At 54.3% G+C, this 22,739-nt stretch overlaps 1 protein-coding gene across 1 annotated transcript; it reads right to left on the reverse strand.

Moving 5' to 3' along the window:
• Window positions 1-20,749: 20,749 nt before the first annotated feature.
• On the reverse strand, window positions 20,750-21,394 carry LOC117861824 (uncharacterized). Its single transcript, XM_034745355.1, has 2 exons — window positions 20,927-21,394; window positions 20,750-20,833 (listed from the first exon to the last, which is right to left on the reverse strand). Exons 1-2 carry the CDS (start codon window positions 21,392-21,394, stop codon window positions 20,750-20,752), a joined length of 552 nt encoding a protein of 183 aa, XP_034601246.1.
• Between the last annotated feature and the right edge of the window lie 1,345 nt (window positions 21,395-22,739).

Consider the following 22,739-nt stretch of genomic DNA (forward strand, 5'->3'; position numbering starts at 1 on the left):
CTGAAGCACTTGCTGACCACAACCCCGGTTTTGGCTCAACCCGACCCCTCTAGGCCGTTTGACGTGTACTGTGATGCCTCTGGCACTGGACTTGGATGTGTTCTTATGCAAGACAACCGAGTCATTGCCTATGCCTCATGGGCGTTACGACCCCATGAGTTGAACTACTCAACCCATGATCTCGAGTTGGCAGCGGTGATTCATGCCTTAAAGATATGGAGACACTATCTGATGGGCACTCACTGCAACATCTACACCGACCACAAGAGCCTCAAGTACATCTTCACCCAAGCCGACCTCAACATGCGCCAAAGAAGATGGTTAGAGTTAATAAAGGACTATGATTTGGAAGTGCACTATCACCCCGGCAAGGCCAATGTGGTGGCCGATGCTCTTAGCCGCAAGACCTCTTGCAACTGCTTGTCGGCAACCACCTTTACCGAGACTTTGTGTCATGAGATGGGAAGACTCAGTTTGGAAATTGTTTCCCATGGAACCCTCAGCCACATCGCCCTTGAGTCTGTTTTGGAAGACCAAATAAGGTCAGCACAAGTAGAGGATGAGGAAGTAAGGCGGATCACAAGGAAGATTTCCTTGAAGGATGAAGGGTATAAGCAGTTTCGACAGGATGAAACGGGAAAAGTGTATTATGGAAGCCGACTGGTTGTACCAGCCGAGCCCAACTTGAGGAAGCAGATCCTAGATGAAGCTCATCTCTCCAAGTTCTCAATCCTCCCAGGCAGCAATAAGATGTACCATGATCTCCGTCAAACTTTCTGGTGGAGCGGAATGAAGCCGGAAATTGCCCGGTATGTTTCAGAGTGTGACACCTGCCAACGCGTCAAGGCCAGTCATCTAAAGGTAGCAAGTACTCTACAGCCCCTACCTATTCCCTCTTGGAAATGGGAAGATATCAGCATGGATTTCATTGTTGGACTGCCCCTTTCATCGCAGCGACATGATTCCATTAGGGTTATAGTGGACCGCCTGACCAAGACTGCCCACTTCCTTCCTGTCCAGACCACCCACACGGTCAAGCAGTATGCAGAGCTGTACCTCGACCGCATAGTTTCCCTACACGGTGTGCCTAAGACCATCATCTCTGATCGAGGAGTTCAGTTTGTAGCACGCTTTTGGGAACAAGTACAAGCATCCATGGGCACCAAACTCATCCGTAGCTCAACCTATCATCCTCAAACCGATGGTCAAGCCGATAGAGTCAATCAGATCCTTGAAGACATGTTGAGAGCTTGTGTCATCCACTATGACAAAAGTTGGGACAAGTGCTTGCCATTGGCAGAGTTCTCCTACAACAATAGCTACCAAACCAGCTTGAAGCTGGCACCGTTTGATGCATTGTATGGATGAAGATGCCGGACACCATTGAACTGGTCCCAAGCTAGAGAGAGACAAGTTTATGGTCCTGACTTAGTGGTAGAGGCCGAAGAGCAAGTAAAGGTAATTCAAGCAAATCTCAAGGCTGCCCAATCGCGACAGAAGAGTTACTCCGACAGGCGAAGAAGGCCCCTACAGTTTGACATTGGCAATCATGTATATCTTCGGGTCTCCCCGACAAAAGGAGTACAACGGTTTGGAGTAAAAGGGAAATTGGCTCCCCGTTACATTGGCCCATATGAAATTGTGGAAATTTGTGGACCAGTTGCCTATCGGATCCAACTCCCAGAACAGCTCTCGGCCATACATGATGTTTTCCATGTGTCTCAACTGAAGAAATGTGTCCAAGTCCCAACCGAGATCTTAGAACAGGAGCAGCTTCAGATCGAGCTTGACCTAACCTATGCAGAATACCCGACCAAGGTCCTTGACCAAAAGGAGAGGCGCACACGACGCCAAGCGGTTAAAATAAACAAGATCCTCTGGAGAAACCACAAGGAAGATGAAGCAACGTGGGAAACGGAAGAGTACTTGAACAAACACTTCCCAGGTTTTCTTTCCAGCCAAGAAGGTAAGGACTACACACCCCCACCGGTTGCTTCCACATCCGAATCTTGGGACGAGATTCTTTTTAAGGGGGGTAGGCTGTAACGACCTCGGTTAAGATCCTTCACGTTAATCTTAATCCGTGTCCCTGATCCCCATCTCAGCTTTCCCCGAGTTTAAGTGCTCCACCTCCAGTTCGGTCCCGACCCCTGTTATCCGACCCCTCGCCGTATTTCCCCGTTCCGACCCCGCCGAGCCCAACTCACCCACCGGATCTTTCTAAGTCCTCCCGCAACGCCTCCCCTTCAATCTGAGCAGTGGACCACCGAGACTGACTGGTGGACCCATGAGATCTTTCTCCCAGATCTCCCACGACAGACGCACTCGAGTTGCATGCCCGCTTCAGAGTTCCCTTGCCGCGTGGCTCAACTCCTCCTACGCCCACCGCTACGCCTCGTCACCGGCCACGACCGGATGGATTCTCGCGCCCCCTTCCCAAATCGCAGCGAAAGCTCCTCTGCTACCCTTTCTGCAGCACCTCACCGCCCGCGCCCATCATCACATCGCCAGATCCCGGCTGCAGAGCCCGATGCCGCCCATCTTTTCCGTCGCTCCTCCACAGTCGCGCCGCCCCGGTCCTCACTACGCAACGATTCCTCCTTCGCCAACCTAGACCACAGCACCGACAGCTCCTTTTCCCGCCCTGTCAGAGCTCCGCCCCGACAATCTGTTGCTCCGCGCTCGCCCGCGCGACCGCAGCCGCCTGTCTTCTCACCTGTGCGCCCTCGTTTCTAGCGCCGTTTCCCCGGTCACTTCCATCAAATCCACCGCACGACGACGCCCGCCTTCGCCAAATCTCAACCACCGGCAAAACCACGCCTGTGCCGCCCTGTCATCGGTGCCCAATGACCGCCGATGCCATCGCCGAAGTCCTGCTCCATCGCCCTCGTCGCTCAATCGCCGCCCCGGCAGAGCACTCCATCGTTTCTTCCCCGGCCTTCGCGCCGCTTCCCCCTTCTCTCATCCGCGTAGCTATAAAAAGGGAATGCCGGAGCCCCGCCAGAGTTCCCCTTCGCCATCGCTGCCCTCCCGCTTTGCTCCCTGTTCGTGCTCACAATGCCACCGCCTAAGTTCTGAGGAACTCTCCTCTCCGCTCCACACCGCTCTCTCAATCTGCCCAGCCTCTTGCTCCTCCGCGCTGCGCAAACGCTTGCTTGTGGTTCACAAGAAGCCCCGCCGCCGTCGGGACCCACCGGACTTTGCCGCTTTCCCAAGCCTTAGTCTTTCCGCCCGAGTCTACTCTTTCCCGACCCTAAGCCTCATCTGCAAGATGAAGGTAAGCTACCGACCCTTTGTTCGCCTCGTCCGACCCCTCCTATCTGCCCGACACCGGTTCCGTCTCGCCCGACCCTGTCTGTTCCGCCAACCTTTCTCCGTCTCGCCCGAGGGCTCGGCTGTATCTTTTTCCTTGAACCGAGGGTGTATGTGTAAAACTTGGGGACTTTTCAGCGTTAAGTCTAAGGACCCCTAGCACACCTAGTCTTCTAGATTAAGGGTCTGATCATAAGTTCCTTCCCATCCGACCCTTATACCTTGTTCTCCACCAACTCAAGCGAACCTCCCCACCCTCCTGTAACTTGGCGCAAGTTTCTGGGCTCAAACTTGCAAGTGTTGCTGTTGAAATAACCGTCTAAATGCTAACCAATGCATTGCATTCGTGTAGAGCTGCGTCTCACCGACGGCTTCTACGAGCTGCACCCGGCGCTAGAAGACGAAGGTGTAGCCGTGCTCCTGCCTCCAGAAGCCGACGCCACCCAAGTAGAAGAGCAGCTTCCCTCCTCCTTGTTCGAAGGCAAGCCCCGAATGAATGAATCCCCTGTGTTTTACCAAACTTGCGCATGCCTTCTTTAACATGCTTGTGCATTTACGTATAGGAGTTGTTTGGAACCATAGATGCATGACTTAGATCCCTTGATCTGATCACTAGCTGTTGGACCGAGTAGATGCCTTGCTTAACTAGGAAACGGTAAAAGCCGAGTGATTCCCTATCACTCGCGAGTTGTAGGAGTTGGTTGTTTTCTCTTCTGTTACAACTATAAGGACGATGGACGGGCAAGGTGTTGGGTAACTTTTTGGTGGTCGGCTGATCACCCCGTCTGTCTAATCGAAAAAGTTATGCATTCATTTTTAAAGGGAAACTTGCTAAGGCCCGACAGTGGTGGTGTTCATGATCAAGTGTTTGAAAGTACTAATCTCATACCTAGTATGGGATGGGGAAGCCTAGTACCTGATTGAACTAGGGCGTGGCTTATACCCCTGCTGTCCCTGGAACGAGGTTCCCATGGTGCATCATGTGGGTGCAAGTACGGTCACAGTACGGTAGAGGCCGGGACTGTGGAGCATTGCGTGCCAAGGGGAGTTTGGACCTGACACGTGCCTGGGAATTGATTGGGACGGCCGACACAGGAAGCGACCTTGGTGGTGCGCGGATGTCGTGAGATTAGGTTCACCATGCATGGTTAAGAAACCCGAATCGATTCGTCTGCCTCTCACAGTTTGAGACTGCTTGATCACTATGTCACCCTGAGTAAGAAAGGAATCTGATGATGACATGGTTTGTGATGTATATATATACCTTTTGGTTGGTTCTATGGTTGCTTAGAATAGGTTGCAAACTTAGACTGGATAATGAACTCAGAACCGGAGCTAAAACTTGAAAGTAGGGATACACCTAGCGCTTTTGGCAAACAAACCCCTCAGCCAAAAAGCCTTGCATGTCTAGAAGTGGTGGAGTAGCGTACTCCCTGTCGGTTAAGTCTTGTTGAGCTTAGTAGCTCAGCCTTGTTGTGGCTCTTCTTTTTCAGGAGAAGTTGCTACCTCTGAGCCCTCCTCTGTTGGCACTTGGCTGCCCCAACTCCTTCCGGGTTGGACGGTTGAGTAGGATCCCTCCTCGGACGATGCGGAGAGGGATCACTAACGTCCTGGTTGTCCTCACCAGGGATGTTCGACCCCGACGAGTTAGCTTCCGCTAGTTGTTTTACCTTCTGTTGTTTTTCTTCTGAACCTTGTAAACTCTGATGTTGTTTTATGGCCAAACCAAATGGTTAATTTGTTAACTCAGTGGACTTGTTGTATTCTCTGGAACTGCTCACCTTCGTGTGAGTTTGCTATTCGGTCCTGTTCCAGTGGTTAAATCGGATGAAATTTGACGGCAGTTCGTGTTTACTTGGTTAAGGCATGAGTGTCGCATATCAGGCGGCTTAATCATGACTAATCAAGCAAATTCGAAGTGGATCCGCCACAATGATGATGGTGTTCGGTCATGGCAACTGTGCACGCTGGGGGAGACGGCTAATCCCTGTTGTCCTCCTTACGGTCCATGGGACACGGATGTCGCATCCCTATCGTCGGATACGCGGGGCGCGAGAACGGGCGGAGCTCCCTCCTGCGTCAGGTGGTGCAGGCCATGAGTGCCTCTTGACGAATCAGGGGGAGCGGCAGCCACTGTAGCCTATGCGGTCGTGGCTACAGTGTTCCACCCGGGTGCTTGTGGCGGTCACGTCGAGGGGCGCGGGCGCCTTTTTGCGCGTCAGAGCCGCGACGCATTTATGGCAAGATCGGAGAGGGGCCCACGAGATCCGCACCCTCGTCTACCGGTTCTGCGCCCGAGGCGGACTCTTGCCTTGTGGGCCTGGATGAGTCCGACCCTCTACGCCCGAGGTCGGGTGAGGCGGAGCCTTGTAACGAGGGGTTGGGCGCATCCGACCCTGGGACTGTGGGTCGGGCGAGGTGGAGTTTTGCCATCGAGGTGTTGGGCGCTCCCGACCCTGGGACCACGGGTTGAGCGAGGCAGAGTTCTGCCATCGAGGGGTTGGGAGTGTCTGACCCCAGGGTCCCGGGTCGGGCGAGACGGAGCGGGGTGTTCCCTGCTCATGCTGGGCCGACGGTAATCATCATTACCGCTGTGGGCCTGGGCCTTTATGATTGTCGTTCGAAGGGTCATTGGGAGGTTTTTAATATTTACCCCCAACAGTAGTCCCCGAGCCTATGGTGGAGCGTGAATGCTCCTCCAGAGGTTGCTTTCGTCGTTCGTCGGGGATCTGCGCTCATCATGCAAGCTACAGTTAATCAGGGATAGGGAGTGTTGTTTGTTCGGCTTGGCCGGGGAGATTGACCAGGCGAGGTGTCCTGCGGATGACTTGGCACCGGTGGATTCTTTTGTTGGGATACGAGGTAGGCTACACTAGCGCAAGTCAAAAATTCTACCGCGTATAACCAGGAAGAACTGCCGTATAAGGATCACGGGATTACCACTCGACGCACTACTGGTGCGGAGATGTAGATATGCGTCGATGCAGTGAAGACGATCACGTAGTCGTACGTAGTCGATCACGTCCAGCAGCTCGTCCACATGCAGCAAGATCGCCTCCGGTACCGCGGCTCGTCGTTGGCTCGTCGTGGCTCGTCGGCGGCTCGTCGGCGGCTCGTCCAAGTGCTGCAGGCGCAACACCTCCAAGGTATCCACACGTGCAGGGAGGAAGCGTCGCAAGCCGGACTGCTAGATCCGTGAGTTGCAACAGGCGAGGGCGTGGGAGGCGCGACAGGTGTGTTTCGCCAAAAAGGTGTGAACCCTAGGGCGCCCCCACCCCTCTATTTATAGAGGTTCCTGACGGGCCTCTGGATCCGAGGCCCATTAGTACTTCTAAACCTAATCCAACTCGGATCAGATCTGAATTGGGCTTCCAGCCCCTTAAGTGTGTGACCCTATGGGTTCGGATACGTATAGACATGGCCCGAGTACTCCTACTCGGCCCAATAGTCGGTAGCGGCCTCTAGCAAGACGTGCCAACTCCTATACGCACACGAAGATCATATCAGACGAACCATCACAACATAATATACATGCTATTCCCTTTGCCTCACGATATTTGGTCTAGCTTCAAGCCGACCGCTCTTTCTCGATCCTGTGATTCGGAATCCCTTTGTAAGTTAACTCTTAACCGTACGTAGCATGGCCATGTATTTTCGGATCCGATCACTCGAGGGGCCCAGAGATATCACTTTCAATCAGAGAGGGGCAAATCCCATCTTGATTGACCATGTCTCATAGCATGCTTCTTGACAAACCCGAAAACTACCTTTATAACTACCCTCTTACGGCGTAGCGTTTGATAGCCCCTAAGTAGGTCAATCCACATCTAGAATACATGCGACAATCTCATGTCTAAGGACAAAGCGTATATGTTGTTTAAAGAGAGAACTACTTCTCGTGTTGGGTCAGTCCCAGCACATGTCTCCACATGTGTCCACATTATTAGTTCAACATCTCCATGTCCATGACTTGTGAAACATAGTCATCAACTAATACATGTGGTAGTCTAATATTCATGTGTGTCCTCACATGAACTCCGACTAGGGACAACTTTAGAATAACCATACAAGTAAAGAGTTTCACATACAATTCACATAATTGCAAATCAATTCAAGTAGCCTTCAATGGATATTCAATGAACACAACATACAAATCATGGATACAAATGGAATATCATCATCTCTATGATTGCCTCTAGGGCATACCTCCAACATCTTTATTGTCCCGTAGGGCGCTCCCGCCTCGAGACCTCAGATCGTGACCTCACGCATGGTCATTAGTTGCGATGATAGCCCCCGAGCCCCCGCGTGTTGCAAGAGACCGGTTGGGAGGTTAGATGGACTTTTTGAACATTACCCCTCAAGCGTCCGTTCACTTAGATGGAGGTGGTGAGCCATGCCACGCTGTCCTCGCCAGATGAACCATGGTGCTTGTTGAGCTGCAAATGGGTTAATTCAAGTGGAGTCCCAGTCCCCTTTCATGGGGGTCCGGCTCGGGCCAAGCTGGTGGCGCACTCCAGATTCCAGCTGGCCAGTTCATATAGTTCCCGAGTCTGTTCGATCGGACCCGGGGGCTCGTTGCCTTTCTTCGGGGAAAAACCATGAACTTAGATGCCAGCCCGGACTCGAATGTGAGGCCGGGACGCCCTGGGCTGTCGTGCGCCCGGGTGATGGCCACTAGCGGACCCGTTCCTTCTCACCCCTCGCTCGGGGGTGTCCTGGGGCGGCTGTCAAACCTGCAGCGGGCCAGCCTTCGAACCCCTGGACCGTAATGGGCCGTAAGGGCATTTTCAGCCCCGTATCCCTTTTTACCTTTCGGTGGGCCTTGGGTCGGACATGGAGGAGGTTGTGCGCGTGCGCTCTCCGGAAGCCGAAGTGGTGGAAGACACCGGCCCGCGAAACGAGGAAGGAGAGGATGTTTTCCTGCAGTAGGTCGTGCGCACAAATTCCCAAAAATGCAGGCGTGACGGGGCGTACCTTGTGCTGCATTAACTGCGGTGGGGCCGCCTGTTCCACTTCCCACGCGCCCGCCTATAAGACAGGGGGTCTGCCTCGCCGGTTCCGCCTGCAACTGCTCCCAAATCTTTTCGCTTTCTCGCGCGCCCTTTGCCTTCTTGCGTGTCGTCCGCCTTCTGTCGGTGTTTTAGACCGGAAACCCGCCTAGGGGTACCCTAGGTGGTCTTTTATGCAGTAAGGGTCGTCGAGAATCATGGAATCAATGGTGACGCAAGGAACACGATTTAGACAGGTTCGGGCCGCTAGATCGCGTAATACCCTACGTCCTGTGTGTTGGTTTGTATTGATCTTGAGGATCTGACCTGCCGAGCTAGGTACCCCTGCCCTCCTTTACATAGTCCAGGAGGCAGAGTACTAGTCGGATTACAAGGAGGAGTCCTAGTAGGAGTACTCGGGACTAGTCCTAGTCGGATTACAGGGGAATCCTAGTAGGAGTCTGACTTCTTCCTTCCTTGCGGGTACTAGGGATGTATCCCCGACAAGCCCCCGAGCGCTTCATAGTCGAATGCAGCAGTCTTCGAGTAGTCTTGAGATATTCGCCGAGTAGTCTTGGTGCTCTTCGAGTACTTTGTCAGGCTGAATCTTTCAATGCTTCTCAAAGCTGCCATGAGGCTATGGTGTGCTCAAAGTCTTGATCCACATGATATTGTGGTCTTCTTGTATGGAGGGCGGCGAAAGTCGCACTCCATATGGAGTAGCCCCCGAGCCTTAGGTTGAATCGTAGAATCAGGCTGAGGGTCAAAATCTTGAATCTTCCTCTTTTGACTTGGCAAAATCGATTGTTGGGTGTAGCTTATCAGCCCCCGAGCCTTGGATTGATTGAATAATCAACCCGAGGGTCTTGAGTCTTCACTCAGGTCATCATTCGAGTAGTCTTGCGGCGTCCAGCCCCCGTGCTTATGCGCCAGGTAAGTTGTTGGAGCCACATCGAGTAGCTTTGCAGCGTTCAGCCCCCGAGCTTGGGAGCTAGCTGAGCCACTGGAGATATTTCGAGTACTGATTGGTGCTAATCCCCCGAGTTCGGGAACTAGCCTATGCCGTTGGAGGCATGCTTAGTGGGCGTCGCGACGAGCATCATCGCCAAAGCTTGACCTAAAAGAAAAAATGCGTACATTATGTAGCATATTTGTAGGATTTTGAAACTGCTGAAATTTATCCAGTGATCAGTATGAAAGTTGTGTCCTGCTCTTATTCCGATCATACTCTTCCCGAGTAGTTAGCCTGTTACGCTTAGGCTCTCAGTCTCTGGGTAGCCGTTGCCGCTGCATGTGTGAGATCGGCCTCGTATACGCGTATGGGCTTTGGCGTGACAGATGCGCCTGAGGCTTTCACGAGTTAAGGCGTGTACTACTCGAGAAGAGTAGTGACCTTAAGAGAAGACAAAAGTGAGAGGAGTCGCTGCTGCGACAAGAAAGAGACTGCATGATTGCGAGTCAAGCTCTTGTTTCAGTCATACTCTTCCCGAGTAGTTAACCTGTTACGCTTAGGCTCTCAGTCTCTGGGTAGCCGTTGCCGCTACGTGTGTGAGATCAGCCTCGTATACGCGTATGGGCTTAGGCGTGACAGATGCGCCTGAGGCTTTCACGAGTTAAGGCGTGTTCTACTCGAGAAGAGTAGTGACCTCAAGAAAAGAAAAGGAAAATTCGCTGTTGCGATAAAAAGGGAGCGCGGTAGCGCGAAAGAGTTTGCTGCCCTCCGGCGAATAGAGCGCGTGTTGCGCGCAAGAGTTTCCGGCGAGTAGAGCGCGTGTTGCGCGCAAATGGAAAATAAGACGGAAAATAATTTAGAAAAGTGACTTAGTTTGATTCGTGGATGATTGTTGACGAAGCCGTGATGGTCGTTGACGAAGTCGACTAGTCGGAGGCGATTCTGACTAGTTGTTGGTGATGCAATGTTTGCCCCGACTAATTTTTAGTCGAGACGAGTTGAAGTCATCGACGAGCTGCCCGTAGTTGACGGAGTGGTCGGCAAGCTGATCGTGGTTGTCTTGACGCGGGCGAGGAGTAGTTCATTCCATCTTGCCCGACCCAAGGTCCCGGGGATGGAACTCCGCCTCGCCCGACCCTTCGAGGGTGGAACTCCACCTCGCCCGACCCTGAGTCCCGGGGTCGGCGGAGCCCGACCTTTGGAAGAGTAGCTCCGCCTCGCCCGACCCCGAGTCCTGGGGTCGGCGGAGCCCTACCCTTTGGAAGAGTAGCTCCGCCTCACCCGACCCCGAGTCCTGGGGTCGGCGGAGCCCGACCCTTTGGAGGAGTAGCTCCGCCTCGCCTGACCCCGAGCGAAGCTCCGCTTCGCCCGACCCTGAGTCCTGGGGTCAGGAGAGCCTGACCCCTGAGCGAGACTCCGCCTCGCCCGACCCCGAATCCTGGGGTCGGGAGTGCCCGACCCCTGAGCGAAACGTTGGAGTAGTCCGAGGCGAAGTCGAACCCGACGCGTAGCCGAACTCGAACTTGTTGACTTTGAAATCTTGATTTTTTCTGGTAACTTTTGGTTTCTTCTCCTGAGAGTCGATGATCTGGCGCCAGAACGATCCCGAGCCTTCGGCGATGCAGAGCCAGGATCCGAAAACGAAGGTGGCGCCAGCTTCGATGAAGAAGACGGGCGCGATGATGACTTTCACCATTGAGTTCGCGCTGAGAAACTCGACGAGAGCCCCTACCTGGCGCGCCAGCTGTCGGTGTTTTAGACCGGCAACTCGCCTAGGGGTACCCTAGGTGGTCTTTTATGCGGTAAGGGTCGTCGAGAATCAAGGAATCAATGGTGATGCAAGGAACACGATTTAGACAGGTTCGGGCCGCTAGATCGTGTAATACCCTACGTCCTGTGTGTTGGTTTGTATTGATCTTGGGGATCTGACCTGCCGAGCTAGGTACCCCTGCCCTCCTTTACATAGTCCAGGGGGCAGAGTACTAGTCAGATTACAAGGAGGAGTCCCAGTAGGAGTACTCGGGACTAGTCCTAGTCGGATTACAGGGGAATCGTAGTAGGAGTCTGACTTCTTCCTTCCTTGCGGGTACTAGGGATGTATCCCCGACACCTTCCTCCGCCTAGCGCAACAGCTTTTCTTGCCCTCCGCCGTCGACCCCTTCTCACCTTCGCGATGGAGTCCTGGACGCGCTCAAGCTTCGGTACCTCATGCGCCGACAGCCTCGTGAGGAAAGGCCTCCTCTGCGAGAGAACCAAGAGGGGCGAATGGCGGTTCCCCGAGAGGGAAGAGGTGCCGAGTCCGCCCGTCGGCTACATCATTTAGTTCGCCCACTTCCATGAGAGGGGGTTCGCGACTCCACCGAGCCACTTCTTCCACGGGCTGCTGCACTACTACGGGCTCGAGCTGCAGCACCTTAATCCCAACGGGATCCAACACATCGCGGCATTCGTCGCGCTGTGTGAGGGGTTCCTGGGCATCAAGCCCAACTTCTCGCTCTAGAAGTACTTCTTCGCGGTCAGCCTGTACCAGAAGGGGAGCCAGCAGCGGGCGACCCCGGTGCCGATAGGGTGCGCTGCCATCCACCTCCGCCAGAACCGCGCCAAGGAATATATGGTGATGAAGACCGCGGTGTCCCACAAGGGGTGGCAGCAGCAGTGGTTCTATGTGAAGAACTACGCTAATTCCCCCTCTCCGGCGTTCACCGGCCGCGTCATTGAGGCGGCGCCGGAGCTGTGGTCGTACGGCCTGGTGGAGAAGGAGAAGAAGCGGATCAACGGTCTGCTTCAGGCCATCAAGTACCTGAAGGGAAAAGGCCTGACCAGGGCTGGAGTTATCGGGGCGTATCACACTCGGAGAGTGGCGCCGCTGATGCTCCGGGTTTGCTCGCTCGTCGAGATGGTTCCCAGCGCGCCGACCGAGGGCACCATCCTTGCGACGGGCGCCCTTGCCGACTCCGAGATCCGGCAGCGAGTCCGGGAGGCGCTGGACGACAAGGACGCCGATTACCCGGTGCCCGGTCACCCTCCAATGCTCCTGGACGAGAATTTCGTCGAGCTGGTGAGGATTTAGCGCTCTCGTTCTTGTTTCCTGTATTTCTTGGTTCGTCATTCTGATGCGGAGTTTTTGCATCTCCAGGGCCACATGACCAATGTCGTCGACTCGTGCCCGCCAGTGCCAGAGGACGCTGAGCGGCGGTAGCAGAACCGCCTCCTCACCGAGAAGCAGAAGAGGCGCAAGGACAAAGAGACAGCGAGGAAGAAAAAGAAGGCCGCCAAGGAGCTCCAGCGGTGGCGGCGGGGCCAGGTCATGTCGGACAACGACGACGACGACGATGAGGAGGAAGAGGAGGAAGACGAGGAGGAGGAGGAGGACGAGTTCACTCTGGCCCCCCGACCGGGCGCACTCGTCATCCGAGAGCAGCGCCCCCAACTGGCCACGGGGGACAAGCCGAGCAGATCGTCTGCCCAGGACCCGCCCCCGCAAGGCTCTAGGGCCGCGCCCCCGGGGTCGGCGCGGGGCGCGCCTCGGGAGTCGACGAAGCCGACCCCTCACCCTTTGCATGCATCCCGCGAGCAGAGGAGTAGCGGCAAGTGGCCACTGCCAGATGCCCCGGGGTTAGCATCGAGCTCGGAGGCGAAACGTGCCCGCCGTCCTCGCGCTGAGGGAGTGTAAGTGGAAATTCCTCGCGCATCTTATTCCTTTCCCGGCATCGAGCGTTTTTTAGTGATATTGTTTGTTGTTTCACAGCGCCGCCCCTTGGGACTTCGTCCCGCCGTTGGCGTCGAAGAAGGCGCTACGGGTGTCGTCTGCCTCCGCGGGGCGGGCTGTGACCCCACCGGCAGCGAGCGGCAGTGTCGCCGAGGAGACCGCGGAGCCTACCTGTGGCGGAACCGCCCAACTTAAGCTGGTTTAAGTGCACCTAATCGCCGTTAGAACGGCAATTATCCGAAACGCACCTAAAACAGCGTAAGTCCGGTAGTCCGTCGAGTGTCCCTAGGACTCCTCGAAGAATCCACGGTGTGTCACATCACCATACATCAGGATAATATCCGCGATGGGATAATATCAACAAACATTACATTTTTACATACATAAGAGAGAGATACGAGTTATTACAAGACATAAGTTGAGGCAAACTTAGTGATGCAGAGTTAGACAAGCTCTAAGATTAAACATAAATAGTTCAGGGGAAGATGCGTCAATAAACTGTTTTCTAGAGTATTGCGAGACTCAGGTCAATACTCTAGGTCTTCGGGGTCTCCTCCTCGGTAGCCTCCTGTGGAGCTTCTAAAAGATAACCACAAGGGGAAAACCCTGAGTACGAGGTACTCAGCAAGTCTTACCCGACTAACCAATATAATAGTTTTTCTTTGGAATGCATGTTAGCCTTTGGGTGTGCTTGGTTGACACGGTTTTGCCGAAAAAGCTTACTACGAGTGAGGCCTTAGTTTTATCTTTTATTTTAGTTAAGTCATTACCTAACCATTCTAGGTGATAACCGAAGTAAAACACTCATAGCTGTTAAATCATACAGTACTTGGCAACAGGAGATTTTATAACACATGAGTTTATACTACGATGCTCAACAGTGATCAAGTGCATTCATAACCGAGAATTGCGGCGATCCGGATCATAAAACATCCTGCAGGAGAGTACCCTGATCACCAGTATTATACGACTGTCCAGGTCGTATTAACAACCTCTCGATTAGCAAAGTCAATGATTAGGAATACAACTACCCGGACTCAGGGATGCACCCCCACATGGGACCCCACGTCTGGCCTGATCTCCATGTGAGTTTCAGGCTACACCCCTGCCAATCTCCAGCACGTCAAGCGCGGGTACGAAGCATTCCTGATCATAGATTTTACTAACCTACTGGGCTTTACTGGTCCCATACCCAGTAAGTGATCAGATGTTTATCACTTGATCAGCGGTTAAGACACGAATCGGGCCTTAACCAGATTAATCTAGCAGACAGAACTATATCACTAGCTTCTGTCCGTTGTCATATCCCAGACTATCTTTTATAAGCAACATGTATGACTTAAGAGTTTTTCCTTAAGGTTGGTAAACCAATCATGTAAGCATGTAAGCATTTCTAGACTTGGGTAGTTTCTAAGATTTGAACAAGTGGCAAAGATGTCCTTAAAACAAGGCATAGTCATACACAAGAATAGGTTTCATTCAACTCCTAGACTTAGTGCATACAATAAATCAATAACCTATAACTAGTCACATGAAATAACGACTTCAAAATAGATGGGTATAAATGCACCGGGGCTTGCCTTGATCGTTAAAAAGATTAGTAGACGCCGACGGATTTGCTTCACAGGGAACAAACTCGAACACTTCGTCGGATTCCAAGGGTCCTTCTGAAAATTCCCAGTAATCTTCTTCCGGTGCTTCTGGATCTATGGCACATACATGCAGGGGTTAGAATGCAAACTTTTTGAATAACAGACTATACAACTTTCCTTCATGATAAAGTTGCAAGCCAACAAGGACTATACGACTTATCATGATAAAGTTGCAAGCCAACACACAAAAATCTAAAAAGATTAACCTATACTTTTATTTTTCTTATTTAGCCCTTCTTATAGCTTTTCTTTTAATTTTAGAAAAAGTGGTAATTATTTTCTAACTTGAAAATCTAATCTCCTATGGTTTAAGAATTATTTGTGATTAATAAAGTATTATTCATATTTTATACATTTTATAAATATTAAGTATTTATTTAATTACCTTAAAAGGAAGGCATTAAATAAATACCCAAATTTTTTTATTATTTTCCTAGGGTGTAAAACTTTTAATGCATAAAGGAAAATAAAACAAGCCTAACAAAATTGGTTTCACTAATTTTGGACATTTCTACAAATTTCTGTGATTAAAATGGTGTAAAACGAATTTAAACGAATTATTTTGCTAAAGAAATCTAATTTTTCCCGAAATTCCCCCGGAAAAACTTTTCTTACTCACCCACGCTCTACCCTCTCTCACGAATAACTGGGCCCCACGGCGCGGACCCCACCTTCCTATTCCTTTCTACCCGCCGGCTTTTCTCTCCCCCGACGGGCCCCACGGGCCGATTTCTTTTTCCTTTCTTCCTCTGCGGCCCAGCTCTGACCCAACGGCCCATCTTCTTTTTCTTCTTTTCCCCGCGACACCGGCCGGCTTCCACTGGGCCTTCGGCCCTTTTCTTTTTCCATAAACGCGCGCGCGCCGCTGGGCCTTCAAGTCGCGGCCCAGCAACCGACCGCGCGTTGCCTCCTGGGCTCTCGACGCGCCGGCCTGCCACCGACCGCGCGAGCTGCTACTGGGCCTCCCTCGCGCCGGGGTCCAGCGACCGCTCGCGTTGCCTCGGCCTGCTTTCCCCTCTCCTCCTCTGATGCGCGGGCCCGAGCGCCCGGACTCTTCTTCCTCCTCCCACCAAAACGCGCCCGCGAAAGGGGGCGGCGCGGCTCGACGGCCGGCGCCCTCCCGGCGGCGGGTCTAGGCGACGACACCAACCCTAGACCTACACGACCCCGTGCGCGGCGACAGCTCCCCAGGAGATGGCCGGAGCCATCCCCTCCACGGCGACGGGCGGCGACTCCCTCGGCCGGCCGTGGTTATTCGCGACAACAGCTTAACCGACTCAAACGACTACTTCTAGTCCATCCTGGGACCCTAAAGACTCGACTACAACTACACAAGAAGGAAGAAAAGCAGCGCAAGGTGGTTCTCACCGAGAGCGGGCGGCGCGACGGCGGCGGACAGAAGCGGCGGCGAGCACGGCTATCCTGGCAAGGATGTGGGACAACGACTGGCTGAGGGTGTAGCTGGGGTGTCTATGGAGGAGTGGGCGAGAGGAATCGACGGGAGCTACTGGGAGGTGGTAGAATTTTGCTCGGCGGCGATACTGATCAGAGGAGAGCGGGCGGCGGTAAAAAGGGATGGCAGTGAAACGGTGGCGCGGGAACAGTAAACATTCAAGCATTTAACCCCTCGCATGGACGACACCGTGGCCTACCCGTAGGCTTGCGTGGTGAGGAGGTGGCCTAGCTAGTTGCCCTAGCGGTCGACCGACGACGGCGGCGGCGACACGTCTGGGTGCTCTGTCACCGCTCTTCTGGCGCCCGTGATCTTCAGAAGCGACCGACGGTTGATCCTCAATCCGACGGCCTCCCGTGCTTTAACAGAAGCTGGAGATAAACTCAAGACCTCCATCTTTTATTTTGGCGTCGGCTTGAGATAAACACCGAATCACTGGAATTTTGGAAAAGTGGCTCGAGCTGGTTCTGAATTCGACTGAATTGTAAATGTTGTTCGTCAGTTCGACAGTGATATTGACCTTAATTTGGGAACCAATTTAAGGACTTAAATCTTGTTTTGTTAATCCAACTTCCTCCTAAACATGTCCTCCTATGTCCCAATGTTCCATTTTGCTCATGAACAAGTACCTTTCTTGATCCACATTGCTCTGAATTTGAATTCAAAGTCATGCCTAGCTGCTGTTCAGACTTAGGCATTTTTCAGAGTTTCAGACAATTGTGATTTTGTGCTGACTTTGAGCTCGAGGTTGACTTCCTTCCTTTTACTGTTCCTGGCCAACAACACATGATTATTGTAGTCCAAAGTCTATATTTCAGCATGGTATAGTTGTTCTGGTGCACTTGGTTGAAAATTTTTCCAGAATTGAATTTTGAAAACAGACTCTGTGACTGCTTTCCTGAATTCCTATTTTCGGACGGTGAACAGTAAACTGAGTTCTTCTTTTCTTTCTTTGATTCTTCTGAAGATTTTGGCACTAGCTTAGCTCCAAATTTTTGATCCTTTAGTCCTACACACCCTTACACTTGTAATCCACATTTTTGGCAAATTTTTCTGAATTTCAAATTTGAAATTCAATTTTCGGTCAAAATTTGGCCGAATTTGGAATTGTTGCCAATTTCCTTTCTTTTTCTTTTGGATTTCTTTCCAAATTTTCATGGTCACTGTAATACTTCAAATGGTACTTATTACACTACCGCGGAGGTGGCTTCTGCGGCGGCAACCGGAGGTAGGGTGTCAGAGCCGGGCATAGGGCAGGGTCCGACCCCTGCTCCACCTTCTGCCTCCGCGGCTGACCCTACGGGACATGGTGTTGCCCTTGGGGTTCCTCCGGCCGGTGAGGTGATATACCTCGACGACGAGGCGGAGGAGCCTGCAGCTCCGACGGCGACGGCGGAGATGGCGGTAGCGGAGATGGGGGCAGTTGCCCCACCCGCTGTGACGGAGGAGGGAAAGTCCGCCCCCGCGGCCATGACGGGGATAGCGGCGGCGGCGGAGGCGGGGGTACCTGCCCCAGCGGCTGCGACGAAGGCGGCGATGGAGGCGGAGGTGGGGGTGCCTGCCCCAGCAGTCCCGACAGAGGCGGGGACGCCTGCCTCAGCGGTCGCGATGAAGGCTGCTGCGGCGGTAGGAACGGGAACGCCCGCTCTGGCAGCCGCGATGGAGACGGGGACGCCTGCCCCAGCGGCCGCGACGAAGGCCGTGGCGGCGGCGGGAACGGGAACGCCTACTCCGGCAGCCGTGACGGAGACGGTGGCGGTGGCGGATGGAGCGGAACGCGCGTCGGCGTCGACGATGGCCACGACGACTTCATCAGAGACGGCGGCGCATGTGCCGGGGCCGTCAATGAGGCCGGCGGAATCAGGGGCGGTGGCGCCTGTCCCTGCGGTGGCGTCGGGGACAGCGGTGCCGGGATCGGCCGGAGCGGCCACCACCCTTGTCCCGGTTAATCCCGTCCCCAAGGCATGGGGTGGACCTACCCTACGCTGGATGTCCCGTGAGGACCCGCCGAGGCCCCTTTTCATGCTGGACGACGCCGAGGAGTGGGGAAAGTGGCAGGCGGTGCAAGGCAGGCTTGCAAATGTCCACGCTGCCCTGTCCTCCGTGATGGGGGAACTGGACGGCGTCGTTGTCCCCGGTGGCCAGGTACGGTGTTCTCCCCGATGGTTGTTTTCCTCTCATCTCTCCGTTGCTGAGCATAATTTGCTTTGTAGGCCCTCCAGGAATGCAGCCAGGGGAGGTCCGATTTCCTCCGGCTTGAGTGGGGGCTCTGGGAACGCTTCTCCGTGGAGAGGCGGTGGACCGGGAAGCTGACCGCGTAGGTCGCCACTGCTCAGCAAGTCATCGACGACCTGCGTAGGCGCGAGCAAGCGGCGCGGGAGGACGCGCGACGGTCGGAGGACATGTTCCAGGGCGTCGTGGAGAAGGCTCGCCTCGATTTTGAGGAGTTCTAGACTGCTGCCGAGAAGGCCCGCCATGCTGTCGAGGAACTTGCACGGCTGAAGGGGGACTATGAGGCCCTTCAGAAAACTGTCGAGCGTATCCGGCGCGAGCAGCAGAAGGCTTGGTAGGAGCGAGACTCCGAGGTGACCCGGAAGGCCGAGGTCGAGAAGATAGCGCTCGAGCTCGGGGCGGAGGTCAGTCAGCTCCACGTGCAAGTGCAAGGGCTTCAGACCGCCGTGGCCGAGGGGCTCGACCGGGAGCGTGAGCTAAAGGCTCAATCTGAGGGTAAGGCTTTTCCTGTCCCTTTGCTTTTGTGTTGTTGCGATGGTTTCTGACTTGCGGATTTTTGTGGACGGGCCTGACAGACGAAGTCACCCGGCTGAGGAAGGTCCTCGATGCGGAGCGCGCCAAGCACGGCAACCTGTGGGACGCGGTCCGCGTTGTCTGCGACGGCCTCGGCGTGGTCCAGGGGGAGGGGACGAGTTTGTTGGCGGCTCGTGTCCTTGGGATGTACCGGCGGGCCTGTGAGATTGCTCGGGAGGCGCTCCACGTTGGCGTGAGGTGGGCCTTCGGCGTCTTCGGCTCTCACTACTCCAGCATCAACTTCGCCGGGATGAGCGGGGGGTATGCCTCCGGTTACTCCGAGGCTGAGCTGGACGAGATCAATGCGTCAGTGCTCAACCCAGCGGAGGCCTTGGTGAAGCTTCTAGAGGATGAAGTCATCCCGCCCGAGGACCCAGGAACGGGTTAGCTGTATCGTGCTTAGATGCCCCAGAATGTAAGTGTATTAGTCAACTTTGAACTTGTTTTTGTGATGGCCGCGGAGGCCTTGTCTATGACTTGTCGAAAAAATGTTTTCGATCCTTTTTCTTGTTTTTTGGGTTTGAGAAGTTTAGAGCGCGGGTCGAACTCGTCAGTAAGCGCTGATGAGCGAGGGCACCGTAGCTGCTGGGGTGTAGGTTTTTCGCAGTCCGATCAGTCTTGCCTGGGCATCGTTTGTGCACTCTCTCCTTTTCACGCCCAAACGTTTAGGAAGAGGGTCGCTTCGGAGAAAAGGTGTTTTGAGAAGACATCAAGTGCCTTGGGCCGGAGCCCCTGATAGCCCCTGAGGGATATGCGACCCTGAGGTAGAGCCAGGGTCGGATATCCCTGAGCTCGGGACGAGACTCGGACGAGATCAACTCAAAATTGCCTTTTTCCGTGAACTAAAAAAGTTACAGAAGTATGTATGTATAAATTTGGAAACAAAAACTAAGGATAGAAGCGTCTTAGCTGCTCTATGTTCCAAGCGTTGTTGAAGATCTGCCTATCGGGGGTCGTCAGCTTGTACGTGCCTGGCTGCAGTACTTGTGCGATGATGAAGGGACCTTCCCATGGAGGGGTCAGCTTGTGTCGGCCTCTGTTGTCCTGGACGAGGCGAAGCACCACGTCGCCAACATTGAAGACTCGGCCTCGCATCTTGCAGCTGTGGTATCGTCATAAGGCCTGGTGGTACTTGGCCGAGTGCAGCAGGGCCACATTTCGCGCTTTGTCGAGCTGGTCTTGCGTGTCCTCGAGCGATGCCTGATTTCCTTGTTCATTGTACGCCTTGACCTTCAACGACCCATACTCCATGTCGGTGGGGAAGATTGTCTCGAACCCGTAGACCATGAAGAACGAGGTGAAGCCAGTTGCCCTACTAGGGGTCATCCTTAGACTCCATAGGACCGCGGGGAGCTCCGCGACCCACCGGCCGCCAAACTTTTTGAGGCAGTCGAAGATCCGTGGCTTGAGACCCTGGAGTATCATGCCGTTGGCCCGCTCAACCTGCCCGTTCATGCGGGGATGCGCCATGGCTGGCCAGTCTACTCGGATGTGGTGGTCGTCGTAGAATTGGAGGAACTTCTTCCCGGTGAACTGTGTGCCATCATCCATGATGATGGAGTTGGGGATTCCAAAGCAATGGATGATGTCGGTGAAGAATTGTACCGCCTGCTCGGACTTGATTTGTGCGATCGGTCGTGCCTCGATCCACTTTGTGAACTTGTCGACGGCGACAAGCAAGTGGGTGAAGCCCCCCGGCGCCTTCTTGAAAGGCCCGACGAGGTCCAGCCCTCAGACCGCGAAGGGCCACGTGATAGGGATGGTCTGGAGTGCCTGGGCGGGTAGATGGGTTTGGTGCACGAAGAATTGGCACCCTTCGCAGATGCGTACCACGTGGGTGGCATCGGCGACCGCCGTCGGCCAGTAGAAGCCCTGTCAAAAAGCGTTCACGATCAGGGTTCTTGGCGTGGCGTGGTGACCACAGGCCCCGGTGTGGATATCTTGTATCAACGCCTTTCCCTGCTCGATCAGGATGCAGCGCTGGAGGATGCCGGTGTGGCTCCACTTGTAGAGCTCCTTGTCGATGATGACGAAGGATTTGGCGCTACGCGCAATCCTGCACGCCTCCTTCTTGTTCGTTGGGAGCGTCTCGCGGATGAGGTAGTCGAGGTATGGCACTCTCCAGTTAGGCGGAGGGTCGGGCCCCTCTACTAGGTTCGCGTCGATCTCCATGACCTCAGGGTCGGAGGGGTCGGCCTCCAAGTCCAGGACAGGTGGCACGTCGCCGACTCGTCTCGGGTCGGCGCCCGAGTCCGGGACAGGTGGTGCGTTGCCGTCCTCTCCCGGGTTGGCGCCCGAGCCTGGGATAGGTGGCGTGTTGCCGACCCCTCCCGGTTCCTTGTAGCGGATGGAGGGCTTGTATTGGTCGCTGTCGAAGATGCCGTCAGGGACGGTCTTTTGGCCGGATGCCGCTTTCGCCAGTTTGTCAGCCGCCTTGTTGAAACGTCTTGCGACGTGGTTGAGCTCCAGCCCGTCGAACTTGTCTTCGAGTTTGCACACCTCGTTGCAGTACACCGCCATCTTGGGGTCATGGCAGCTCCACTCCTTCATGACTTGTTCGACGACTAGCTGAGAGTCACCTCGGATGTCCAGCCGCCGGATGCCCAGCTCGATGGCGATGTGAAGCCCGTTGAGGAGAGCCTCGTACTCAGCGACATTGTTAGATGCAGGAAAGTGGAGGCGGACCATGTACCTCATACGTACGTCGAGTGGAGAGACGAAGACCAGACCCGTTCCGGTGCGAGCCTTCATCAACGACCCGTCGAAGTACATCGTCCAGTACTCCTGCTTCTCTGGCGCTGATGGCGTCTGGATCTCCGTCCACTCTGCGACAAAGTCAGCGAGTACCTGGGATTTGATAGCTGTGCGGGGGGCATAGGTGATACCCTTGTCCATGAGCTCGAGTGCCCACTTCGCGATCCGTCCCGTGGTGTCCTGATTTCGGATCACTTTGTCGAGGGGGAACGATGAAACGACCGTCACCGGATGAGAGGTGAAGTAGTGGCGCAACTTCCTCTTCGTGATGAGGATGGCGTATATGAGCTTCTAGATCTGCGGGTAGCAAGCCTTGGACTCGGACAAGACCTCGCTGACGAAGTACACCGGACGCTCCACCTTGAGGGCGTGTCCCTCTTCCTCTCGCTCCACCACCAGAGCCGCTCTAACCACCTGGGTGGTCGCTGCGATGTAGAGCAGGAGGGGCTCCCCATCGGTTGGCGGGACTAGGATTGGGGCCTTCGTCAGAAGGTTCTTGAGCTGGTCAAGCGCCTCCTAGGCCTCGGCGGTCCACATGAAGCGATCGGTCTTCTTCAGGAGTTGGTAGAGAGGGAGCCCCCGTTCGCCGAGGCGCGAGATGAAGCGGCTCAGGGCTGCCAGGCATCCCGTGACACGCTGAACTCCTTTTATGTTTAGAATAAGCCCCATGTCGCTGATGGCTACTATTTTCTCCGGGTTGGCTTCGATGCCGCGCACGGAGACGATGAAGTCTAGTAGCATGCCCCTCGGAACCCCAAAAATGCACTTTTTGGGGTTGAGTTTGGTGCACTTGTCTCTCAGCCTTTCGAAGGCTAGTTCGAGGTCGGGGATGAGTTGGTCGCCCTTCTTGGACTTGACTACGATGTCATCTACGTAAGCCTCAACGGTCCGCCCGATGAGGTCCCCGAAGCACTTAAGCATGCATCTTTAGAATGTAGCCCCCGCGTTCTTGAGGCCGAATGGCATCTTAACGTAGCAGTACGGGCCAAAGGGGGTGATGAAAGAGGTCGCAAGCTGGTCGGACTCTGTCATCGCGATTTGATGGTAGCCAGAATATGCGTCAAGGAAGCTAAGGGTTTTGCACCCGGCGGTTGAGTCGACTATCTGATCT

The sequence above is a fragment of the Setaria viridis genome, chromosome 6 (genome assembly GCF_005286985.2).
Source record: "Setaria viridis chromosome 6, Setaria_viridis_v4.0, whole genome shotgun sequence".
Taxonomy (NCBI): Eukaryota; Viridiplantae; Streptophyta; class Magnoliopsida; order Poales; family Poaceae; genus Setaria; species Setaria viridis.

Excerpts from the sequence above, each read along its gene's own strand:
- LOC117861824 (XM_034745355.1), bottom strand. The coding sequence starts at position 21,394 with ATGGCGGTGTACTGCAACGAGGTGTGCAAACTCGAAGACAAGTTCGAC. Across the intron at positions 20,834-20,926 it reads AGAAGGAGGCGTGCAGGATT|GGAAAGGCGTTGATACAAGA; the intron begins GCGCGTAGCGCC and ends CTGATCGAGCAG.